At 37.3% G+C, this 27621-nt stretch overlaps 1 protein-coding gene across 11 annotated transcripts in view; it reads right to left on the minus strand.

The window, feature by feature from the left end:
• The window catches only part of ARNT (aryl hydrocarbon receptor nuclear translocator), a 61871-nt gene extending 34958 nt beyond the window's left edge, over positions 1-26913 (minus strand). For 4 of the 11 annotated variants that reach the window (XM_014865364.3, XM_014865363.3, XM_014865361.3 and 1 more), the window contains exons 1-2: positions 26494-26693; positions 3592-3703 (exon numbers count right to left, since the gene is read on the minus strand). In XM_014865364.3, coding sequence (XP_014720850.1) covers positions 3592-3703; positions 26494-26557 — 176 coding nt within the window. In that variant the 5' untranslated portion in view covers positions 26558-26693. Of the gene's footprint in view, positions 1-3591; positions 3704-26493 lie in introns of all 11 variants that reach the window. The other 7 variants (XM_070497162.1, XM_070497160.1, XM_014865362.3 and 4 more) reach the window with 6 other exon arrangements.
• Between the last annotated feature and the right edge of the window lie 708 nt (positions 26914-27621).

Consider the following 27621-nt stretch of genomic DNA (forward strand, 5'->3'; position numbering starts at 1 on the left):
AACTGACAAATGATAAGAAAGTGAAACAGCCTTACTGCTGTGATGGAGAAAGTTTTAGTGGTCTGGATAGAAGACCCAACCAGCCATGACATTCCCTTAAGCCAAAGTCTAAACCAGAGCAAGGATTCTAACTCTCTTCAATTCTATGAAGGCTGAGAGAGGTGATGACGCTGCAGAAGAAAAGTCTGAAGGTAGTGGAGGTTAGTTCATGATGTTTAGGGAAAGAAGCCAACACTATAACATAAAAGTGCAGAGTGAAGCAGCAAGTGCTGATGTAGAAGCTGCAGCAAGCTATCCTGAAGATTTAGCTAAAATAATTAATGAAGGCGGCCACACTAAGCAACAGATTTTCAATGTAGACAAAACAGCCTTATATTGGAAGAAGATGCCATCTAGGACTTTCATAGCTAGAGAGAAGTCAATGCTTGGCTTCAAAGCTTCAAAGAACAGGCTGACTCTCTTGTAAGGGGCTAATGCAGCTGGTGACTTTAAGTTGAAGCCAGTGCTCATTTACCACTCCAGAAATCCTAGGGCCCTTAAGAATTACGCTAAATCTACTCTGCCTGTGCTCTATAAATGGAACAACAAAGCCTGGATGACAGCACATCTGTTTACAACATGGTTTACTGAATATTTTAAGCCCACTATTGAGACCTACTCCTCACAAAAAAAGATTCCCTTCAAAATATTAGTACTCACTGACAATTCACCTGGTCACCCAAGAGCTCTGATGGAGATGTACAGTGAGATTAACATTGTTTTCATGTCTGCTAACATAACACCCATTCTATACCCCACGAAGCAAGGAGTAATTTCAACTTTCAAGTCTTATTATTTAAGAAATACATTTCATAAGGCTACAGCTACCACAGATAGTGATTCCTCTGATGGATCCGGGCAAAGTAAATTGAAAACCTTCTGGAAAAGATTCACTATTTTAGATGCCATTAAGAACATTTGTGATTCACGGGAAGAGGTCAAAATAATCAACATTAACAGGATTTTGCAAGAAGGTGATTCCAACCCTCATGGATGACTCTGAGGAGTTCAAGACTTCAGTGGAGGGAGCAAATGCAGATGTGGTGGAAATAGCAAGAGAACTAGAGTTAGAAGTGAAGTCTGAAGATGTGACTGAACCTCTGTAATCTCATGATAATTTTTTCTTAAGATTGGCACCTGAGCTAACATTTGTTGCCAATCTTTTTCTTCTTCTTCTTCTCCCCAAAGCTCCCCAGTACATAGTTGAATATTTTAGTTGCAGGTCCTTCTAGTTGTGCTATGTGACACCACCTCAGCACGGCTTGATGAGTGGTGCTAGGCCCATGCCCAGAATCAGAACTTGCGAAACCCTAGGCCGCTGAAGCAGAGCGTGCAAACTTAACCACTCAGCCACGGGGCTGGCCCACGATAAAATTTTAACAGATGAGGAGTTGCTTCTTATGGATGAGCAAAGAAAGTAATTTCCTGAGATGGAATCTATTCCTGGTGAAGACGCTATGAAGATTATTGAAACAACAACAAAGGATTTAGAATGTTACATAAATTTAGCTGATAAAGCAGTAGCAGAGTTTGAGAGGACTGACTCCAATTTTGAAAGATCTTCTACTGTGGATCAAATGCTATCAAATAACATCACATGCTACAGAGAAATCATGAAAGGAAGAGTCAATCGAAGTGACAAACTTCATTGTTGTCTTATTTTACAAAATTGCTACAGCCACTCTAATTTTCAGCAACCACCACCCTGATCAGTCAGCAGCCATCTACATCAAGGCAAGACCCTCCACCAGCAAAAAGATTATGACTTGCTGATGGCTCAGATGATAGTTAGCATTTTTTAGCAATAAAGTATTTTTTAATTAAGGTATGTACATTGCTTTTTAGACATCATGCTATTGCATACTTAGCCTACAGTATAGAGTAAACGTAACTTTTATATGCACTGAGAAACCAAAAAATTCATGTGACTTGCTTTATTGCAATATTTGCCTTATCGTGATCTGGAACCGAACTTGCAGTACCTCCAAGGTATGTCTTTATGTAATTATATGATTATAACTGTTAAAAAAGATCTACATATAAAATAAAGATTACACTAAAAAACTGATGGAATATGACTTTGGGTAGTAGAATTATTGCTATTTTATTCTTCTTTCTAACTTTCTATATTTTCTAATCTTTATTTAAAAGAATATGTTACTTCTTTTAACATATTTTCCTGACTGCCAATAATACACATTTGTTTCAGAAAATCTGGAAATAATTAAAAACAAAAGAAAGAAATACATCTCTCATAATCCCATCACCCAGAAATCTGATGAGCATCCTTTCAGTTTTTTTGCTATGCACATATTATACATAGGGTTTTTCTGACAGAGTGGTATATTACATATACTGTAAAGTCTCCTCTCAATATATTGTGAACGTTTTTCTGTACTGATACATATTAGTCACTTCTAATAGCTGCACAGTATTCCATTTTTAAATACACTGTAACTTACTCAACCAATCCCTTAATTTGATATTTATATTGCTTCTAATTGTTTGCTTTCATACATGGTCACAACACTGTATTTAACAGCACAGACTCTAAAGCTAACCTCCCAAAGTTCCTATCACAGATCTTCCACTTACTAGTTTCAGAATCTTGGGTAGGTTACTTATTCACCCTATGCCTCAGTAAATGAGTTAAAATGTGTAAAGCTCTTGGAGACAGAGCAAGTCTTAATATGTTACTCATGTTACCACTTTAACCCAAGGATCGCTCTTGCACTAAGTGCGATGAAACTTAAAGACTAGCTATAATATTAGCTACATAATTTTAAAACAGAAAAGAAAAAAAAAGAGAAATTTAATACCAAAAAGCGGATAAAATACTACCCATTCTTCCAGGCCTTTCTTAGGTAATCTCCTTTCTGAAGCCTTTTCCAACCTTTACCAACCAATTGTGGTATTTCCATACACTGGAACAGACAATACTATATTTGCTCCTTTCTTAGCAAACTTGACATATTCTATCTTGTATTAGAGTTATGTATGTAATAATTATCCCTGTCAAAACATAAGCAACTTAAAGACAAAGACTGTGTATTATTTATCTTTGTATCCTACTATCTGTCAGCACAACACCTTACACAAATAAGGCATTTAATAAATACTTTTGGAACTGGATGGACTCTGCATTCCCAATCAAGCAACATATCAACAATTTAGAGGAGAAATATTCTAGAGTTCAACATTCTCTAAATTCAGAAAAAGTAAAAAGCCTACTAAAAAGATTGTGAGAATGCAGACACAAAGCTTAATGAAAGCAGCGAAGTCTTCTCAGCAACAGTGAAATCTTTGGGCTTAGCCACAGTCCTTTACCTTGCAGAGATTTTTGGTTTAAAAAAAACTGGTTATAAGAAACTTAGATAAAAACATCAATTCTATACACAGAAAAAATCCAGGGACTAAAGAGAGTTATCTGTCAGCAGTATAGTAATGTAACTAGCTGAAGTGAGAGGGTTAGGAATAGCCAAGAGGGTTCAGCAACTAATTCAGGCTGGTTTATAGGAGAAACATTTGTGACACCCTATTACTCAAACTCACCCTGGGCGCCGCTTAACAGCCCTCTGGACAATGGCTCCTCCCCCTTGAATCCCAGGCCCAGGGTTTCCAGAAGCAATGGCTGGACCCAGTGATGGTACATCTGATGACATTTCTGTCAGAAGAAAATGGAAATACATATTTTAAAAAGACAGTCCTTGCTTATCATCATCTTCATCATGAAGTTGACCAGAAGAAAGAATCAAGTTACGGACAAAATCTCAGCAGTTTGCTAGAAAATCCAAATGCTCATATCCAGATTGCTCTTCTTGAATTCTTACACTGGAAAAGATTTTCCTATATGTAAACTTCAATTCCTCCCACTTCAGAGTTTGAAAGAGGGACTACTATATTCTGCAACCTACACCTGTAAAAAGCTTGTAAGAGTGACATAATATAAATCTAAAACACACACACACACAAATTCACTCATACATTTCACTCATACAACAAATACATATAAATTAGCTCCTTTGATTTATTTGGAAAAAACATAAAGACTCAAAAATAAAAATCACCTAAATTCCAATACTTAAAAAAATTAGAGAGTAAAACTGTAAATCCTTCATTATGGTTCCCTCTTCTGCCATCCCCCAGAACTAAACACTGGTAACAGTTGAGCTCTTCTTATCTCTGATTTTCTCCCTCAGATTACATATATCTCTCTACTCAAAAACAGAGACTTTTTTTCTTAATAAAAATAGAACCTTGATCTGCAACTTGATTTTGTCATTTAAATACACATCATGGATATCTATACACCCACACACAAACTCAGAGACACACATACCTCATTCTTTTTTATGACTTCACATTGCATAAATATACCATATTTTATTCAACCATTCCCCAAATGACTGACATTTAGGTTGTTTTTCTTTACTATTTTACTACCATAAATTTTTTACTACTTTTTTTTTTTTACTGTTATAAATAATGCTCCAAGAACATTTAAGTATACAACTTTAAATTTTTGGCTATTTATTTAGGATAGATTCTTAGACATGGAATTCACAGTGTCCAAGTAAATAAGCATTTAAAATTTTGATGGATACTGCTAAACTACATTCCAAAAAGGCTGCCAGAATTTATGCTCCCACTAACAGGATATGAGAGTACCTATTTCCCTCACCAGCACTGGATATTATACTTTCTAATTTTACCAAATCCAACTGGTAAGAATGGTATACTACTTGTTTTAATTTGCAAATATTTCTTTTTATATTTATTAGTCATCAGAAATTAATGAGTTTATGTTGTTAAATTTACCAATGTCTTCCTAAATAATTCCTGGATTTCTGTCTTGCTTAGGAATGCTCCTCAACCTCCAGATTACTTCTATATTTTATTATAATACTTTTGTTTTTCACATTTAGATTTTTAGCCCATCTGGAATTTATCACCTTATGCCTACCTGGCATAAGGCAGGACTCTATTTTCTCCCAAATGGATAGCTAATTATTCTAATACCATTTGCTGAACAGTCCATCCAGTCCTCACTTATCCGACTTCTTTAAGTGTCTATAAATAATTGATCTCTTTCTACACTTTTATTCTGTATTAATATATTTTCCTGCTCCTATGTCAGTACTTAACATTTCCAATTACAACAGCTTTATAGTACATTTTAATCATCAAATAGAAGTCTTCCACACCCCATTAATTTATTTTACAAAATTTTCTTATTAAATGTCATATACTGACTTCTGCTTCCAAGACAATGAAGAAGATGCACTTTTCCCTATTCCTCCTGCTAAGTTCAACTAAAGTCCGGGCATTATATATAAAACAAAAATAAGAATACTCTGAAAGGTGGAAGAAGGCAGAGCAGCTAAAGACTTCAGAACTCGAGGAACGATACAGTGATGAGTTTCTCTGCTTTTCTTTCTGCCTCATATATACCAGACATGGGCTGAAAAAGTCGGCAACCTGGGAACACGAAGAGGTACCTACAGAAATAGCTGCCCAAAATGCCTATTCTCTCTAGTCAAAGGACCAGGAAAAGGGGCAGCTTACCAAAACAGAAAATCTTAGACAACAACTACTCTACTCCAGCCAACCACCAGAGGAAAACTGTGACCCCACTTGCATTCTGCCAAAAAAGTCTGAGTGGGGAACCCAAACATCCATCTTTGTGAGGTTGTAACAAGGTACCCCAAAAACCTCTCCTGGGATGGTGTCAGAGAAGGCCAAAGATGGTCCTGGAATTTTCATTTCCACTGGTCAGAAATAAGGACCTGTCCCCTACAATGTCAGTGGAGACCATGTGGGGATATATAGCTCCCATCCCCCCATCCCCATCCAGCAGTAACCAGAAGCCCTGACTTCAGGTGTCAACAGAAGCTGAGTGGGGAACCTGGAACTCTATCTCCACCTAGCAATAACAAGGCAGCACTCCCCCTTTCCCTCCTAAAGCACTGTCACTGAAAGCCAGCTAAAACAGGTTTAAATAACATCCAATGTCACTATAACATTATACAAAAATGTCCAGGCTTCAATTTTTTTAAAAGCCACTCATCATACCAAGAGCCAGAAAGATCTTAAACTGAACGAAAAATCAAAATCAATAGATGCCAACAATGATAAGACACAGATTTTAGAATTATTTGACAAAGATTTCTACAGCAGCCGTGATAAAAATGCTTCAACAAGCAATTACTAACACAGTAGAAACAAATGAAAAAATAGAAAGCCTCACTAAAGAAAGTCACAGCACACAGAAACAGGAGATACAAAGAAAAACCAAATTGAAATTTTAGAATTGAAAAAGAACTGAAATGAAAAGTTAAGTAGATGGGCTCAATAGTAGAATGGAGGGAACAAAGGAAAAAAGCAGTGAAATGGAAGACAGAACACTAGAAATTACCCAATCAGAACAGGAAGAAAATAAACTGGGAAAGAAAATCAACAGGAAAAAAAATTAATAGAGCCTGAGGGACCTGTGTAACTATAACAAAAGATCTATGTCATTTGAGTCCTGGAAAGAGAGGTGAAAGAAGGCAAGGCTGAAAAATAACATCTGAAAACTTCCCAAATTTGGCAAGAGCTGTAATCTACAGATTCAAGATGTCAAGTAAACTCCAAAAGGATAAACCTAACGAAATCCATTCTAACACACATCAGAATTAAACTCCTAAAAACTAAAGACAAAGGAAAACTTCTGAAAGTAGAGAAAAATAACATCTTAGTTATAAAAGAAAAACAATTCAAATGACAGCATATTTTTCATCAGAAACCGTGGAGGCCAAAGTAAGTGGCAAAATATTTTTTAAGTTCTGAAAGAAGAGAACTGCCAACACAGAATCCTATACCCAGTGAAAACATCACTCAGAAATGAAGGGCAAATCAACACATTCTCTGATGATGGAAAACAAAGGAGAATGTGTCACCAACAGACCTATCCTAAAAGAATGGCTAAACAAAGTTCTCTAAAAAGAAAGGAAGTTATAAAAGAAGGCATTTTGGAACATCAAGAAAGAACAAAGAACACAGTAAGCAAAAATATGGGTTAAACCATAAACTTTCCTTCTCTTTTTGAGTTTCCTAAATTATGTTTGATGGTTGAAGTAAAAATTACAATGCTGATATGTTTCTAAATGTATACAGAGAGAATATTTAAGACAAATTATAAACGTGGAGTATATAGAGAAAATATTTAAGACAATTAAATTATAAATGCAGAGAGTAAAGGGACATAAAGGGAGTTAAGATTTTAACACTTTACTCAAACTAGTAAAATGACAGCACCAACAGACTGTGATGTTATGTATATATAATGGAGTGCCCACTACAGCAATTACTAGAAAAGCTATACAAGGAGATACACTAAAAAACATAGATAAACCAAAATGGAATTCTAAAAACTGTTCAAATTACCTACAGGAAGGCAGGAAAAAGAAAAGAGAGAAACAACAAAACAAAACAAACAGAAAACAAAAAATAAAATGGCATACTTAAGCCCTAACATACCAATAATTTTATTAAATGTAAATGGTCTAAATACACCAGTTAACACAAATTGGCAGAGAAATTAAAAAACATGACCCAATTACATGCTGTCTACAAGAAATGTGCTTCAAATATAACAGAGAGGCAGGCTGAAAGTAAAAGGATGGAGAAAGATATATCATATAAACTTTAATCAAAGGAAAGCAGGACTGGTTATATTAATAATAACCACATAACGTAAACTCCAGAGCAAGTAAAATTACCAGAGACAACGCAGAACATTACGTAATAAAGATTCAATCCACCAAGAAGTACCTTGTGCATATGCACCAAACCCAGAGCTGCAAAATATTTTAAAGAAAACTGACAGAACAGAAAGGACAAATAATTACAGTTGGAGACTTCAACATCCCTGTCTCAACAACTGACAAGACAATTACAAAATCAGCAAAGATACAGAAGATCTCAATGACACCACCAACCAACAGGGTCTAATTAACATTTATAGAAACCCTCCAACCCATCAACAGCAGATACACATTCTTTACAAGTGTCCCCAGAACATATATCAAGATAGACTATATCCTGGGTCATTAAACAAAACTCAACAAATTTAAAAGAACTGAAATCATAGATTGTATTCTCTAACCACAATGGAATCAAATTGGAAATCAGTAACAGAAAGATAACAGAAAAATCTCCATACACTTGGACACTGAACAACATACTTCCAAATAATGAGTCAAAAGAGGAAGTCTCAAAGGAAATAAAAAATACATTGAACTAAAATGAAAATAGAAGACAGCAAAATTTGTGAGACACAGCAAAAGCTGTACTCAGAGGAAATTTTATAGCACTAAAATGCTTATATTGGAAAAAAGGAGAAACCAAATCCTCTAAGCTTCGACTTCAAAACCTAGGAAAAAAACAAAATAAACCCAAAGCAAGCAAAAGGAAGAAAGTGATAACATAAATCAATGAATCTGAAAACAGAAAAACAATAAAGAAAATAAATGCAACATAGAACTGGTTCTTTACAGGTCAGTAATACTGACAAACCTCTAGCAAGACAGACAAAAAAGACACAAACTACCAATATCAGGAATGAAAACACAGATATCACTACAGATCCTGAAGAAACCAGAGAGACAACTGCAAATACAAAGAAAAACACACATGAATTTGACAATTTAGACAAATTGGACCAATTGCTTGGAAAAAAACACAAACTAAAACAACAGACCCAATACAAAATAGATGACTTTAAACGCTCCTTAACTATTACAAAATTGAATCTGTAATTTTGGAAACTCTCAAAAAAGAAATCTCCAGGTCCAGATGATTTCACTGGAGAATTCTACCAAACATTTAAAGAAGAATTAATAACTATTCTACACAATCTCCTCCAGAAACTAGATGAGGAAGGGGACACTTACCAATTCATCTTATGAAGCTAGTATTACCCTGATACCAAAACCAGACAAAGTGCAAAAACAAGACAAACAAGCAAAAAACTAGAGATCAATATTCCTCAGGAAAACAGATACAAAAATCCTTGGCAGGACTGGCAGGGTGGCACAGTGGTTAAGTTCACACACTCTACTTTGGGGGCCAAGGTTTGCCGGTTCGGATCCCGGGCAAAGACCTATGCACCACTTATCAAGCCATGTTGTGGCAGGCATCCCACATATAAAATAGAGGAAGACTGCCACAGATGTTAGCTAAGGGCCAATCTTCCTCAGAAAAAAGAGGAGGACTGGTGGTGGATATTAGCTCAGGGCCAATCTTCCTCAAAAAAATTTAAAAATCAATGTAATTCACCACATTAATAGGCTAAAGAAGAAAAATAATATGATTATATCAACCTATGCATTAAAAGTATTTGATAAAATTCAACACCCATTCTTGATAAAAACTTAGGAAAATAGGAATAGAGGGAAATGTCAACTTAATAAAAGAATCTACCAAAAAAAACCCCAAAACAAACAATACCTATAGCTAATATTATACTTAATGGGGAAAGATAATGCTTTCTCCCTAAGATTGGGAACTAGGCAAGAATGTTTGCTCTCAACACTTATTCAAATATAGTGTGGGAACTTATAGCCAGTGCAAAAACGAGTAAAAGGCGTACAGATAAAAAAAGGAAGAAATAAAAGTGTCCCCATTTGCAGAAGACATGATAGTCTTTGTGGAAAATCCTAAAGAATTTACCAAAAAATACTCCTAGAACAAATAGGTGAATTCAGCAAAGTTGCAGGATGTTAAGACAAACATACAAAAATAATTGTGTTTCTATATACTAGCAACATGGATAGTAATACATGGATGCCAAAATTAAAAATACAAAACCATTTCTAATCATAAAAAGAAGAAAAAATATTTATAAATCTAACAAACATACACAGGACTTGTATGCTGAAAACTACACAACACTGATGAATGAAATCAAAGATCTAAATAAACGGAGAGAAATACTATGTTCACAGATTGGAAGATTCAACATAGTAAAGATGTCAATTCTCTTCAAATCGATATACAGGTTTAAAGCAATTTCTATCAAAATTTTACCAAGATGTTTTTTCAAATAAACAAGAATATTCTAAAATTAATATGGGAAGGTTTGCTGTTAATGCCATCGACTCAATTCCAACTTCTAACAACGCTGTGTACAGCAGAGCTGAACCTTGCCCTATCTTTTTGCATCATCCTCTCACTTTCTGGTGCTGTATCAGACAATGCTCCACTGCTATTCATAGGGTTTTGGTGGCCAATTTTTTCAGAAGTAGGTGGCCAGATTCTTCTTCCTACTCTGTCTTAGACTGGAAGCTCCTCTGAAACCTGTCCACCATGGGTGACCCTGATAGTATTTGAAATAGTGGTGCCATAGCTTTCAGCATAAAAGCAAGATGCAACCACCACAGTATGACAACCGACGGATGGGTGGTGTGGTTCCCTGACTGGGAACGAACTCAGGCCTCAGCAGTGAGAGTGCTGAATCTCCACCACTAGACCACCAGGGCAAGCCACACGGAAAGGTAAAGGAACTATAATTGCTAACACAAGTTTCACAAAGAAAAAGTGGGAAGAAATCAGTCTACCTGATTTCAAAACTTACTGCATAACTACAGTAATTAAGACTGTGTAGCCCCGGCAGAGGGCAGACGCTCAGATCAAGGGAACCTAGAACCAGATCCACACAAATATGTCCAAACGATTTCTGACAGAAGTCAAAAGGAATTCAATGGAGGAAAGATAGATTTTTCAAAAAATGGTGCTACAGCAATGTATATCCGTAGGCGAAAAAATGAACCTCAAGCTAAGCTTCATCCCTTACACAAAAATTAATCAAAATGGATCACGGATTTAAATTAACTTTTAGGAAAAAACATACGAGAAAATCTTCAAGATCTAGGGAAAGAGTTCTTAGACTTGGCACCAAAAGCAAGATCATGAAAGGAAAAACTGATAAATTAGACTTCATTAAAATTAAAAACCTGGGGCCAGCCCCGTGGCTGAGTGGTTAAGTTCGTGCACTCTGCTTCAGTGGCCCAGGGTTTCGCCAGTTTGAATCCTGGGAGTGGACATGGCACGGCTCATCAAGCCATGCTGAGGCAGCATCCCACATGGCACAACTAGAAGGATCCACAACTAAAAATACACAACTATGTACTGGGGGCTTTAGGGAGAAAAAGGAAAAATAAAATCTTTAAAAAAAAAAATTAACAACCTTTGCTCTGTGAAAGACTCTGTCAGAGGATGAAAAGACAAGTTACGGAGTGGGAGAAAATGCAACAAAGGACAGAGGACTCATTATCTAGAACATAAAACGAACTCTCAAAATTCAACACTAAAAAGGCAAACAGTCTGATTAGAACATGAGCAAATGACATGAAGAGATAATTCACCAAAGAATATAAAAATTGTAAATAAGCATACGAAAAGATATTCAACATCATTAGCCATGAGGGAAATGCAAATTAAAACCACAATGAGATGTACTACATACCCATCAGAATGGCTAAAATTAAAAATACCAAATGCTGGAAAGGATACAGAAAAAGTAGCTCACTTATACATTGCTGGTAAGAATGTAACATAGTACAGCCACTCAGGAAAACAGTTTGGGAGTTTCTTTAAAAATTAAATATGTAACTAACATACAATCCAGCACTGCACTTGTGGGTATTTCTCCCAGAAAAATGAAGACTTATGTTTACACAAAAACCTGCACACAAATGTTTATAGCACTTTTATTCGTAATAGCCAAGAACTGGGGAAAAAACAGATGTCCTTCAACAGGTGAATAACCACTACAGTGACATATACCCATGTTACTGACTACTACTCAGCAACAAAAAGGAATGAACTACTGAAACACTCAACAACCTGGATGAATCTCCAAAGAATCACGCTGAGTGAAAAAAGTCAATTGCAAAAGGTGACATACTATATGATTCCATTTATAGAACATTCTTGAAATGATAAAATTATAGAAATAGAGAAAAGATTAGTGGCTGCCAAAGATTAAGGAAAGGGTTGGGGTATGATGAATGTGGATGTGGCTTTAATAGGTTACCATGAGGGACCCTTGTGATGACAGAAATATTCTTATCTTGACTGTATCAAAGTCAACATCCTGGTTACGATATTGTACTATAGTTCTGCAAGATACTACCATTAGGGGAAACTGGGTTAACGGTAGGGGATCTCTGCATTATTTCTCATAACTGTACATGAACCTAAAATTATCTCAAAAAAAGGTTAGTCAGAAAGTTTTTACAATATTTTTAATGTCATATACCCTCATCTTCCTTTTTTTTTTTCCCTTTTTCTCCCAAAGGCCCCCAGTACATAGTTGTCTATTTTTAGTTGTGGGTCCTTCTAGTTGTGGGATGTGGGATGAGACCTCAACATGGCCTGATGAGCGCTGCCATGTCCATGCCCAGGATTCAAACTGGTAAAACCCTGGGCCACCGAAGCAGAGTGCGTGAACCTAACCACTCGGCCATGGGCTGGCCCCTTCATCTTCCTTTTCAACTTTAAAACCTATGTAAAGTTCTAATAACAAAAAACTCATGAAGTTAATTCAATTACACTAAATTAATATGTTAATTTTGAAAAAATAGCAGCATTATGATATTGCATTTCCTCATTCAGGAACAGAGTATGTCTTACACATTTATTCAGATCTTTCCTAATGTCCCTTAATAAAATTTTATAGCTTTCTTTACATAGGTCTTACATCTTTCTTGCTCTATTTATTCTTAGATATTTTATAGTCCTTAACACTATGTGAATGATCTCTCTTTTCCATTTCAACTTCTAACTGATTATTGCTAGAATAAAAGAAAGCTACTGATTTTGGTATATTTATATTGTACCCAAATAATTTTACTAAATTATCTTATCAAAAAGCATTTAAAAAAAAAAGCATTTAGTTTATTGGACTGTCTAGTATATAATCACATCACCTGCAAGAAATGATTATTTTCCCTTCCTTATTCAATATTTACACTACTTTCTTTTCTTCTCTTACTGCATTATGGCAAGAGTTCTTAATCTGTGAGGAATGAATAAAATCTCGGTGGGGGAGGGGTGATCTTGGATGAGGAAAAATTGTATCTTTATTTTCATTAATCTCTAACTAAAATTTAGGATTTCCTTCAATTATGACAGTAGACAGTAACCACAGTAATATAGCAGTATCTGTGACTGTCAGCAATAGAAATGAGACATTTTTACATCACACAAGAGTTACCATAAATATCCAGAATTACTGTTACATTCAATAATACTACTTCAAAAATATCATAGTTATTAGACTTGTCACTACATCTTATTTATCATTAGTAAACATTAATCATTACAAATTTGTAATTTTGAATATTTTGATAACTGTATTTTTAATAGAATTGATTGCTTTGTAATACTATGTATTGCTATTTTATGCACTGAATAACATTCTAAGAGGGTTCAACAGGAAGAGCAAACCCTGGCCCAAGGCGATCTCAGGGGCCTACGGCCCTAAGTGGTCAGCTCACCAGCTTTTCCCACCATGCAGCAGCTGAGTCTTTCCTTCCCTGGTGAGGGGCTCCAACTTGGCCCAGATCAGAGGAGGCATTTATTTAGGGTGGGGGTGACACGAAAGTGCAATAAGAATTTTTCAGCCTGTGAAGCAGAAGTGCTGCTCGTTGGTTTTACAGGGAGTAAAGGGAGAGCAGCAGCAAATGCATGGATAACTAGTGATAATAATATTTTTTCTAAGCCCTCACTGTGTACCAGGTACTGTGCTGAGCAACTTGTACACCTCTCATTTATTCCCACAATGACCCAATGAGGCTGAAAAAGGGTTCAATAGGTGTCACCAAACAGTCAAAGGGGTCCCTGTCATACAAAAGGCTAAGAAACTTTGGTCTAGAGAAATGTCCAAGATGAGTATTGATATCTCTGACTTATTCATGATTTCACTGGACTTAATTTAGGCGGTTTAATTCTATTCTGACTTAACAGCCTTTTTTTTTCCCCCAAATCAGGGATGGATTCTTTTTATCAGAAACAAATGTTTTTGTAAAGCATTTAGTGACATATCATTTCTTTCCCTTTAGTTTGTTAATGGCATGAATTACATAGGTTTTTCTCATCTTTGAGTTCTTAGAATAAACCCTACTTGATAATTGTAGTGAGTGGAACAGTGTAAAAAATGCATGTCCACACACAACCTCAGAATGTGACCTTATTTGGAAATAGGGTCTCCGAAGATATAATTAGTTAAGACTAAGGTCATACTGGATTACGGTAGGCTCTAAATCCAATGATTGCTGTCTTTACAAGTGCAAGGAGAGGGACATTTGGATACGGAGACACAGAGATTGGAGCAATGTTTCTACAAGCTAGAAAAGAGGGAGAGGTTCTTTCCTCAGAGCCTCCTGAAGGAACCAAACCTAAAGACATCTTCATTTCAGACACTGAGCCTCCAGAATTATGAAAGAATAAATTTCTGTTGTTTTAAGCCTTCTAGTTTGTGGTAATTTGTCACAGCAGGCCTGGGAAACTAACACGATAATGATGTATGATTCTCTTAATATACTCTGGATTTGATTTACGAAGATTAGCTCCTGTTAAATAGAATAGGAACTTGGTGTCATATAAGGATAGCATAGTTAAAGAGTATTCTTAGTGCACTGAACTCAAGTACCTTCTATTAAAATCACAATTTGACAGAAATTACAGAAAAATAGTAAATAAAACATATTTTAGTCAGTTATCAGTCTCCCAGATTTACAGAAAAGCTACTTCTAAACGTAATTTCATTTCCTGAAGTAGGAGAAACAACACTAAGTCACTGAAACCATATGACTGAGGAAAACAGGAGTTATAAAAGAAGCATTAAAAGTTGAAGAGATAATAAAATGTTCAAAAATAAATGCTGTTAACAGTAATTCATCATATTCCTAACTTGTCTAAAATACGAACCACTTTGGATATGTTTTTTAACGTTTTATTTATTATTTCTAAAATCTTCCTCCAAATTATATTTATAATAAACTGCACCTAACCTCAAAACACAAAACATCTTTCATGCATGTCTTTTATTATAAGCCCAAACATTTATAACTGCCTTGAATACTGGATAAAGAGAGTACTCAAATACCCACCATTAAAATGATGATACATCATGAAGCTACAGTAATCAAAACAGTGTGGTACTGGCATAAAGACAGACACATAAACCAATGGAATAGAAGAGGAAGCCCAGAAACAAACCCTCACATACATGGTCAAGAGGTTTTCAACAAGGGTGCCAAGAACATTCAATGGGGAAAGGACAGTCTTTTCAACAAATGATGCTGGGAAAACTGGATAGCCACATGCAAAATAATTAAGTTGTATCCTTCTTTACCTTACATTATATACAAAAATTAACTCAAAATAGATCAAAGACCTAAATCTAAGAGCTAAAACTATAAAGCTCTTAGAAGAAAAGCTTCATGACACTGGATTTGGCAATTTCTTGCACATATCAAAAGCAAAGGCAACAAAAGTAAAAAAAGAGATAAAATGGGCTTCAGCTAAATTAGAAACTTTTGTGCATCAAAGAACACTATCCTGGCCAGCCCAGTGGTGCAGTGGTTAAGTTCGCACGTTCCGCTTTGACAGCCCAGGGTTCACCGGTTTGGACCCCAGGTGTGGACAGGGCACCGCTTGTCAAGCCATGCTGCGGTAGGCGTCCCACATATAAAGTAGAGGAAGATGGGCACGGATGTTAGCTCAGGGCCAGTCTTCCTCAGCAAAAAGAGGAGGATTGGCAGCAGATGTTAGCTCAGGGCTAATCTTCCCCCCCCCCCCCAAAAAAAAACGCTATCAGCAGAGTAAAAAGGCACTCCATGGAATGGGGAGAAAATATTTGCGAATCATATATGTGATAGGGAATTAAAATCCAGAATATATAAAGAACTCCGACAACTCAACAGCAATACTGCAACCTGATTTAAAAAATGGGCAAAGGTCTTGAATAGACATTTCTCCAAAGAAGATATACAAATGGCCAACAAGCATATGAAAAAATGTTCAACATCACTAATCATTAGAGAATTGCAAATCAAAACTACAATGAGATATCACCTCACACTCATTAGGATGGTCACCATCAAAAAAAAAAACCAACCAGAAAATAACAAGTGTTGGAAGGATGTAAGGGAACTGAAACTCTTGTGCACTGTAGGTGGGAATGTGAAACGGTGCAGCCACTATGGAAAACAGTATGGAGATTCCTCCAAAAACTAAAAACAGAATTGCAATATGATCCAGCAATTCCATTTCTGGGTATATACGCAAAAGAATTCAAAGCAGGGTCTGAAAAAGATGAGTGAGAACGTGAGTACAACACTCACATTCATTGCAGCATTATTCACAATAGCTAAGAAGAGAAAGCAACCCAAGTGTTCATCGAGAAGAATGTATTAAAAAAATGTGGCTATTCATCCAATGGAATACTATTCAGCCTTTAAAAAGAAGGAAATTCTGCAATATGCTACAATATAGATGGACCCTGAAGATATTATGCTAAGTGAAATAAGTCAGTTGCAAAAGGGCAAATACTATATGATTACACCTATATAAGGTACCTAGAAGAGTCAAAATCAGAGATAGAGTGTAGACTGGTGGTTGCCAGGGCTAGAGGGATTGGGAATGGGAGAGTTATTGTTTAATGGGTACAGAGTTTCAGTTTTGCAAGATGAAAAAAGTTCTGGAGGTGGATGGTGGTGATGGCTGCACAACAACGTGAATATACTAATGCTACCAAACTGTATACTTAAAAATAGTTAAAAAAAGACGGGCCCAGTCACATAGCAGTTAAGTTCACATGGTCCACTCTGGCAGCCCAGGGTTCTCCAGTTCAGATCCCAGGTGCAGACCTACGCACTGCTTATCAAGCCATGCTGTGGCAGGCATCCCACATATAAAGTAGAGAAAGTATAAAGTGGGCACGGATCTTAGCTCAGGGCCAGTCTTCCTCAGCAAAAAGAAGAGGATTGGCGGCAGATGCTAGCTCAGGGCTAATCTTCCCCCCGAAAAAAACACGTTAAAATGACAAATTTTATGTTATGTATATTTTGCCATAATAGAAAAATATTTTAAATATATTAAAAAAATTTAAACGTGGATCTATAACTTTAAAATGGAAAGTTATCTACCATATATGATTATGGAAAATAAGCTACACAAAAGTATATAAAATACAATCCCTTTTTAAAGTATATACACATAACAAAACCTGGAAGAATTCATTTAATATTTACTCCATGCCTACTATATGCCATGCACTGTTGCAGGCCCTAGAGATAAAGCAATAAATAGAACAGACAAAAATCCTAACTCTGGGGCTGGCCCCTGGCTCAGTGGTTAAGCTCGCAAGCTCAGCTTCGGCAGCCCGGGGTTTCACTGGTTCAGATCCCGGGCGCAGACATGGTACCACTCATCAGGCCACGCTGAGGTAGAGTCCCACATGCCACAACTAGAAGGCCCACAACTAAAATATGCAACTACCTACTAAGGAGATTTGGGGAGAAAAAGCAGAAAAAAAAAAATTTGGCAACAGTTGTTAGCTCAGGTGTCAATCTTTAAAAAAGAAAAAACCCCAACCCTTATTAATTTTACATGTTAGTGGGAGAGAGAAACAAGAGAAATAATTAAAATATAAATTGGGTTGATAATATGAAACTGACATTTTACAGGTAAAATATATGAGTTACTTCATATGGTTCAACCTAATAATATGTTAAGTAGTGATAAATATGGAGAAAAATAAGCCAGAAGTCAAATCAGAAATATATAAAGGTTCAAGGGTAGGAGGGTAGCAATTTTAGTAAGGGAAGACCTCACTGAAAAGGTAACATTTAAGGAAAGATTAGGAGGAGGTAAGGGAATAGACCGTGCAGGTATCTGGGGGAAATGCATTCTAGGCAGAGTGCAAAGACCAGGAGATGAGAGCATGCCTATTAAGTTCTAGAAATAGTGTGGATGATGTCATGCCTAGAACGGAGTAAGCAAATGTTACACAATAAATTATCAACAGTGGTTATCTTTGGGATGGCATTTAGAGACTTCTACATTTGATTTTCTGTATATCCATATTGTTTTGTTTTTTACATCAAGCACGTATTACTTTTATAACCAGAAAATGCATGGTGCCAATTTTTAAAAAAGAAAATGTGTGTGCACGCCTAGTGTATGGCACACATTGAAAATCTGAGAGGACTCAGCTCAAACTCTAAAGTTAGATAAATCTGGATTCCAATCCTAGGGTTATCACTTATAACTTGTATGACCTTGGGTAAATTACCTAATCTCGCTGAGTTTATCTGTAAAATGTAGCTAACAACAGTACCTACTTTGGGGAAGATTAAATTAGATAACTGCATGTGAAAAGTGCTTAGCATAGTGCCTGACATGCTTAAGTACCCCTTAAACAGTCCCTTTATAAAAACTGACCAAACATCAAAATGTTAAGTGATTTTCCCATTAATTTTTTCATTACAAAAGTAATATATTCAAATACAATATAAATATACATAAAATCAAATGTAGAAGTCTCTAAAAATATTCAAACAATACAGTCAAAAGTAAAATTTGCCATGCACACATCTTAATCCCACTTTCCCCCTATGGGTAACTGCTATTAACATTTTGATAAGAATCCTTCCAGACCTTTTTTCTATACATCATATAGGATTTGGGGTAATTTTTACATAAAAAAGGGAAGGGATCATATTATATTTATCCTGAACCTTGTATTTTTTCCATGTAACAATCTATCTTGGAAGGTGGGTCATGTCGATACATACAGAGTTAACTTTTTTAATAGCTATACATACAGTACTTCATAGTACAAATGTATATATTTATAACAAACTATCACTACCATAAACTATGTTTCAATGAAGATCCCTATGTATCTTCTTTTTTTTTTGTCAGGAAGATTTGTCCTGAGCTAACATCTGTTGTCAATCCTCCTCTTTTTTGCTCAAGGAAGATTAGCCTTGAGCTAACATCTGTGCCAATCTTCCTCTACTTTGTACGTGCGATGCCTCCACAGCATGGCTGATGAGCGGCGTAGGTCCACACCCAGACCTAAACCTGTGAACACCAGGCTGCTGAAGCAGAGAGGGCAGAACTTTAACCACTTGGCCACAGGGCCAGCCCCTCCTTGTGTATCTTTATGCACAGATGCCAGTACTTCTATACTAACAGATTTCTGAAAATGACTTGCTTGGTCTAAGGGAGCACAATTAAAACTGGGGGGGGCTAGCCCCAGGGGCCTAGTGGTTAAGTTTGGGGCACTCTGCTTCAACGGCTGGGTTTGGTTCCCAGATGCAGACCTACACCACTTGTCAAGTGGCCATGCTGTGGCAGCAACCCACATACCAAATAGAGGAAGATGACAATAGATGTTAGCTCAGGACGATTCTTCCTCAGCAAAAACAAAAAAACTTTGCTCATTACTCTCCAAGAAGATTATACCAATTAAGAGCCTCACTAACAGTATCAAATTATCCATACCTCCACCAGCACTGGGTTTTGGCAATCCTTCAAATTTTAATAATTTTCTTGGTATGAAATGATTCTCGCTGTTGATTTAATGTGCATTTCCCTATTTTTAGTAAGACTGAATATATCTTTTAGTTATTGCTATTAACTTTTTCTATTTCATTCTATATATTTTAAATAGTGAATATATGTAACTTTCCTAAGAAAAAAGCAAATTTTTTCCGTAAAAAAATCAAGTTCATACTTTTAGTAATAGGTTTACAAATGATCTAAGAGTTAGAAGAATTTAAAGAAAGAGAAGATGATTCTGAGACGGTTTAAATTAAGGTCTGGCATAATCCCTAGCACAGAGAAGGTACTCAATAGGAAGGAAAAACTAAAGGAAATAAGGCAGGCAAACAGTCAGTAAGTTTCAAAAAGGTCGGTCAAGCTGGGCTTCAGAAAAAGTAAAGAAGAAAGAAAAGGCATTTCACATAGACAAAACGACACGAGCAAATCCTAACAGGAGGTATGAAAATAGCTGTGAAGAGCTGGAGGGGAACAGACCTATACAGAGCATAGAGTCTATATTCAGGAGGAAAAATAAGATATCAAATGCAACCCAATTGTGAGAAGGCCTTGAATGCCAAGAGGAAATGTTACATGTCATTCAATAAACAGTGAAAGACAAAATATACCTTTAAGTCAGAAAATGTAAACTAAATGTAAATAAAAAGATTAGTATGACATTTAAAGTTTGAAGTAATAGAAGCAGAAAGACAAATAGTCAAAAATGAGGTGAAATTTCATGATAATGTGCCTTGATGTGGGTGTGTTTTCATTCACTCGTCTGGCCCCTTCAACTTGAAAATTCATGTCTTTTACTTCTGGGACATTTTATTTAAACAAAAACAAAAAGGTTGGTTAGAAGAGAGAAAAAGCGGCTGTCACTGGGAAAAGGAGCTGAGAGAAGGGGGTAGAAGACTGTTGTTTCTGTAACAAATCATGTAAATAACTAAGTCTTTAAATATAAGCATGGATAATTTTGATTAAAATAACTTTTTAAATATACGTGTTTAAATATATCTATTTAAATAGATATATTTATATTTAAATATATATTTTATATGGTTAAAAAATGTTTTAATATCTTTATATGTTAAAAAAATGTTTTTAACATTTTAAAAAACATTTTAAAAAAACAAGATGTGATAACCAACCAGATAAACACATAAAAGAATCCAAACACTTCTAGTTACTTAGCCTGGGGAACTGAAAAAACTATGATAGTCATTAAAGATACAGAAAAGTTAGAAAGGGCAGCACATATTTGAAGGCAATACTGGTGGACATACATATAAATAGTATGTTAAAGGATATTTGAGTAGAAATGTCTTTTTTTTTTTTTTGAGGAAGATTAGCCTTGCGCTAACACCTGCCGCCACTCCTCCTCTTTTTGCTGAGGAAGACTGGCTCTGAGCTAACATCCGTGCCCATCTTCCTCTACTTTACATGTGGGACGCCTGCTACAGCATGGCTTGCCAAGCAGTGCCATGTCCACACCCAGGATCCAAACCGGTGAACCTGGGGCCGGCAAAGCAGAATGTGCACACTTAACCACTGTGCCACCAGGCCGGCCCCAAGATGTCTTTTAAATAGATGAAAATATAGGAAAGAAACTATGTGAGAAGACAGGAATGAAAATTTTAGAGTCTTCAATACACAAAAGATAAACAAAGGGAATGGAATACGGCAGTTACCAAATAAATGTTTAATTGTGGCAGGAGGCAAACAAGTTGTAAGGTAGGAAGGTGGGCAAACAGATATGAATGAAGGAAGTTGACCAGCTTACTAACTAGTTAAGAGTTCTAGCCCCAGGAGTGAGACTATAAAAGGAGAAGCATAATGAACAGGAAAAAGAAAATGAGCAGACAAAAAGGACAAAGAAGAAACATAAGAAAGAACAAGCAATGCGGTGAGTCTGAAGCCAAATCCAAAGAGAGGTGCATCAAAATGGCACAATTTGGGGGTATGAAGAACTAGGAGAAGGAGTCCAGTAAAAACCTTAAAAGTTATTTAAGGACTTGAAAAACAACTATGAGGAAAAAATATAGGAAGTTATAGAAAAGATTTTAGGAACTGCAACACTCTTCCAGCTCCTTTTTCAGCACCTTGCACTCACCTCTCCATCCAAGCAACTGTGCCCTCCTGGCTGCCCAAAGTGGTATTTCAGCTTCTTCATGCACACACAAAAGACAATAATCCACCCTCCTCCTCCTCAAAAGATATCCATGTACTACATATCAGTAGAAAGTGACTCTTAAGTCACAGAGAAAAAGTCTTCTATAACTTAGAAATTAAGAATGCTGACTGTGTAGACAAACTGCCAGCAATCAAACTGTCTCTACCCCCTACCAGCTATGTGACTTCAGACAAACTACTTATTCACTCTGTGGCTTAATTTCCTCATCCGTAAAAAATGAATATTAACACATATCTCTTAGGATTGTTGTAAAGATTAAATAAGAGAATACATATGAGGATTAAGTGAGATAACATATGTAGAACAATAGCTGGCATATAACCATTAAAAAATGTTAGCTATTATAAACGAATTCATGATGTTAACGGCTAAATTAGTGTTATCCTTTCAAAAGTATTTTCATGTTAACAGTGCATAAAGATATGAACCTCCATTGCTGGGTTTTACAACATTCATTTCATTTCATTTCATTTCATTTCAACAAACATTTATTGAACTCTAGTCCTACATACCAGGCACCGCTGTGAGCACTGGGATGCTATGGTGAACAAGGAAGGTAAAGGTGCTGCTCTCATGGAACTTAAATTCTAATTATACTGTTAAAGCCATAAACTTAGTTTGTCCATTCAACTACAGTGAAGATGTGAAGGGGAAAATACAAAATGAAGAAATGAGGAAAAGAGATATAAATTGAGAGAATTTATTTGGAAAGTGAGAGATGGTTTCTAACATAGAGAATAGCCAACAAAACAGGAAAGTGTGGCGTGGCATATAGTAGGCACTTAATAAATGTTTAATAAATGTGCCCCTTCTTTTCTCTGGGTTTGCTTCCTTACGTGTAAAATACAGGGGTTGGCTTGATTCCAACTCCAACATTCACGGATGTCAACTTACTGAAATCACCATGACCTACTAGGCAGCATTCTTAAAAAGAGACAGCTTTACAAGTAGGGCCCTTCACAGGGTATGGGGGACGGGCCCAGATAGACTCCACTGAGCTCAGGCCTTAAATGTATTCTTTTATTGTTACCTATAAAGGAGATCAGCTATACCACCACAGAGACACTGGAGCACTGGCAGAAATGTTACCTTTGCACTCTTACACAGGACTCTACCACCAGGTGATTAACATTTAAAATAAATATTGTAAACAGCCTTAAGAAAAATAGAAAGATGGCTCCAAACAGTTTCCACAATTAAGGATTCAAATTTTACTAGTTTTGGAATTAACCCCAAGATGTCATGGCCTGAGTAAAATGAAGAAAAAAGGGTTTATTTTCCTTGAAGGTTGCAATTCAGTTTTTGAAGATCAACCATCACTTGGCACTGTGGAAATCCCTATTGTTATTGCCTTACAAAAAAAAGTCATCCACAGCAGAGAACCACAAAAGACTTTCACAAACATCCATAAAACAACATATGATTCTCATCTGTTACTGGATTCTTTGAGTAGAGGGGTAGGGCTGGAAAGCAAAAAACTAAGCCGAGAGACCACTATTTCAAAACAACAAGAAAACTAGAGTTCCACGAATGCAGAAGTATCTATTTCTTAATTTCTAAGAAATAGAGAAGATTCAGGTTAGTGCCACAAATCTAAAAAATATGCAGATTAATGTTCTTTCTCAAAAATGTTAATTGTATTTCAATTGCTGAATTAGTAAAATGTATTTAAACTTTTCAAAAAGGTTTTTGCAATAGAATATAATAAAGTATCTTGGTATCTTAATTTTACACTGCATAAATTCCTATTTTCCCGTATCTGAAAGAGGTAAATAAAAGTAATGAGCAAGGATTTTGCTAATTGATGCTTTTACAACTATAATTTATATAGTTGGCAATTATGTGAAAAGAAAAATTTTCCTAAACATCAGCCTTACAACCCAAACAGTGTTTCTTCTTTTGCCTTCTACCATATTCTCCATCCACAATAAATGGTCCCTAATAGCACAAAAAGAGGTCTCTACTAATGAGAATACCAGAACCAAGAGAGGAAAAACCTACACTCTTACAAACTCATTCATGGCTCTGGTTTGAATACTGAATTATAAATCAAATACCTAATCTCTTCCCAACCAGTGCCTTAACCAATGTATTACAAATCACACATGCAATTTAAAAAGTGTTCCTCAAAATTGCTAGTATTCCATAGATAAGAAAGATACAGCCTACGACTTCATGGGCCATCGACCCACCCACTTCTACTTGCCAACGGTAAGAATTAGGAAAAAGTAATAACATATGAAGAATTATCAATTCATATAGAAAAAAACTCATCATCACATTAGAACTATTACTTCAACATAACTCTTAGAGTGTGGAGTATAAACCGTATGCTTACTCTTCTTTTGATCCAGCACCATGTTAAGACATGGTGAGAAATGCAAAGGAACTAGGTCCCCTGCAAGACACTGAAGGGCTACCAATGGTCTCTAAATCATACTGTAAGCACAATTAACACAATCATCAGGCACTGTTATTAATGCTAAGGATTAATTTAAATGAAGCTGAGAAAGAAAAGTTAAATGTTACCACAAAAATCCTTTGCAGACATATGTAAAGATAGAACTAACAAGAAGTGTAGGGAAACTTAACCAGAAAAAAGACAAAGTAGAAAAAACTTAAAAAAATAGGTATGACGTCCCTACTATCTGAAATGGCTTTAAGGAAAGAGGGTTTGACCATGCAACAGAGAATTCTGACCTGAAAACCATTTACCTTCTTTTCACTGAGCACAGTACATTTCCACCCCGTGTCCCTTCATTCATGGTCCTCAGTGCCCAAAATGCAACAGGCTACTAAAAGTCCACAAGGCATCTATGATCTCTTCCTTTTGATATAAAGGGGTAAAAGGAGAAATGAAGGAAGAAAATATATTTTCTAATTTAATCACCATGTGTTGAATGTGGGATCAATAACTTGGAAGAGATGGAAGAATCTTTCAACATCAAAAAAGAAATCTAGAAATCACAGAACCAGGCTGCTAAAGGACAACAAACAAAATCAACTGTTTCATTAGCAAGGATTCTGCACAAATAAATGTTATTTTCTGCTTACAGACTTAGCTGATATTGATCAGCTAATGAAAATGTGGTCAAGAGATAATCATTCTGGTTACTGTTGTTCAAGAAGCAAAACAAAATAAAGCAACCCCACCCACACTGCTGGAGAAAAGCTTCTGACATGCACCAAACTTGTTTACCCAGGCCACCTCTTAATAAGAGAAATGCTTTGCAACTTGACTAGGGTTATATAAGTATTTTGCAATGCACTGTCAATCTAAAATCTTGTTTATTTACCCCCTAGTTAACAGATAGGTTATTTTACTACAGTCAGGTCTGCCATAATAATAGCATCTTTCCAATTTTATTCCATCACTCAGCATTTCCTGCAATGGAATTTTAGCCATTAATTTTATCTCCTTTTCCTCTAAAGAAAACTAAAAAGATTTTAAAATATGATATTGACATGTGACTAATTAACTTCTTTAAATAGGTCTGTTCCCAGAAACACAGTAGGAAAAGACAGTAAATTTCACTGTGATTCAACTGTAACAGCAAAATTGGATATTGCAAAATAATACTGCCTTTCAGAGACACGAAAAAAAATCTGATTTAAATATCAGCGTCAGAACAGCAGTGAATTCCTCCCACTGCTGTACTTTTAAGAAATTCATCCCCACCTCTTGCTTCTTTTTTAAGGCTACCAAAGATAGAGATTTCTGGAAAAGGATTTTATTTTGCAAAAGAATGGCCAACGTCAGCAAGGTAAACTAGGATCCCTAAAAGGAAATACTTCCTAGGGAGAAGTAACTGTAATATAGTGGAACGAGGACTGGGACTAGGAATTTGAAGACCTGATCTGTCTACACCTGCTGCACCACAACCTGTTCCATCTCTCAGACACGTCTGGCTAGATTTTTTTGAAATGTTCAAGCACCCCCTTTTGAAGAGAGGTTCATTGAGAAATAGCATGGAACTGAACTTTTCTTAAAGACTGGGAAGTGCCTCAACCCACACTTAAGATTTAAACTTGGGCTTTCTGGATGCTTGCTGTTGGCAAGATCTGCCTGGAACCTCAACCATTACACAAACCTCGGCCCTCAGCAGCTCAAGACACTAGGGGCACTTTAATACGTAAACGCAAGTTTCAAAGTATAGCCCGGGGCGGGAGGGGGGTGGGGGGGGGTAGTTTAGAGCCTAGAGAAACTTTGAGTATATAGTCAGATTTTTAAAGTTTAAATTAAAATCCAAATGTTTCAATGTTTGGAAGTAACACCTCAGCTAAACAGCAACGTGGTCCAGTGTTTATGAACCCAAACTACTTTCAAAGTGAAACGAGCCACTCTGCCCAGTTACTCGGCATCAAGCAGCTCCAGCGGGCAGAGGGTTGGAAGAGGACCACACCGCACAGCAGAACGCTGCCAGACAAGCGCAGGCGGGCCAGCGCCGCGCGGGCAGCCGCTCCAACTCGACCTGGGCACCGAACCCCCAACTCCCACCCGCCCGCTCCCTCCCTCCACCTCGGGTCTCTCCAGCCCCCTCGAGTCGGGCCCCTCCCCCAGGTCACTCCCCTCCCCCACCGCCACCCCCGCGCGTCCCGGCGCCCTCAGCCCCAACTCCGGCCCCTCAGCCCTGGGTCTCCTTAGTTGCCAACCCCCTCGGCACCTTCTCCTTTAGAGGCACCCCAGTCCTCCGTCTCCTCACCGGGGTTAGCAGCAGTCGCCGCCATGGCCGTAGATGCCACCGCCGTCGCACCACCCCCCCAGTGGGAGGAGCCGCCGCCACCGAACCCGGGGGGAGGGGGAGGGGAGAGCCACTCCCCAGACGCGGCGCCCTACTGCCGCCACCGCTCCCGCGGAATCCAAGATGGCGGCCGCGGCAAGCCCCACCATCCCCGGCTCCTGCGGCGGAGAGACCCCGCCCGCGGGGGGGCGGAGTCAGCCCCCCCGCCAGCCTCCTCGGGGAAACCGACCAATGGAAACACCAAATCGACAGGAGGCAGGCTGGCCCCCGCGCCTGCCCGTCCCGCGGAGGCGGGAGGGCGAGGAAGAAATCCAGCTGTCTCTCTAAGCCCGCCTCCCGTGCGTCAGAGGTCGTGGTGGAGTGACGTCAGTGAGAAACAATTTTACTAAAAAGCTCCGCGTGTTGATGGATACGCCTGGTTGGCCAGTCTGCAGACGATTTTACAAATCCTCCTTAAGTACGCTACTGCTTAAACTTCACATGGTGATTTGTAATCGTTTCTAGAGTTTTTTCCTCTTTTAAGCACCTTTGTCAGTGGTGAAAAAAGTTCAAAAGCTAATTTTGAATGCCTGCCATGTAACTAGTAGTGTAAGAGGATCTGGGCGCTGACGGTCTGGCAGGGGAGATACCGACCGACAGGCAAAATAGGAGGCAATGTATGAAGAAGATATTTTGATTAAGAGTGGGACAACTTCCTTTGGTCAATGATAGGGACCTAGTGACGGATTTTTAGTAGGGAAGTGATAAGATGAGGACTGCACAGATTTATTTTCTAATAATCGGAAGCATTGAGCACTTTAGGCCAGACACCGTCCAAACTGCTTTACATGTGTTTACTCATTTATCCTCGCAACGACACTGTGAGGTAGAGTCTATGATTTCCATGTTGCAAATAAGGAAACAGAAGCAAAGAAGTTAAGCAAGTAGCTGGTGAGTAGCGGTGTGGGAGGCAAACCCAAGGAGCCTCACTCTGGGAACGTAGGCCACCCATCCCCCTCTTCTAGCGCTACAGTTTTAGCATTACATATCTTTCACAAATTGTTTAATATA

The sequence above is a fragment of the Equus asinus genome, chromosome 25 (genome assembly GCF_041296235.1).
Source record: "Equus asinus isolate D_3611 breed Donkey chromosome 25, EquAss-T2T_v2, whole genome shotgun sequence".
In the NCBI taxonomy this organism is placed as follows: domain Eukaryota; kingdom Metazoa; phylum Chordata; class Mammalia; order Perissodactyla; family Equidae; genus Equus; species Equus asinus.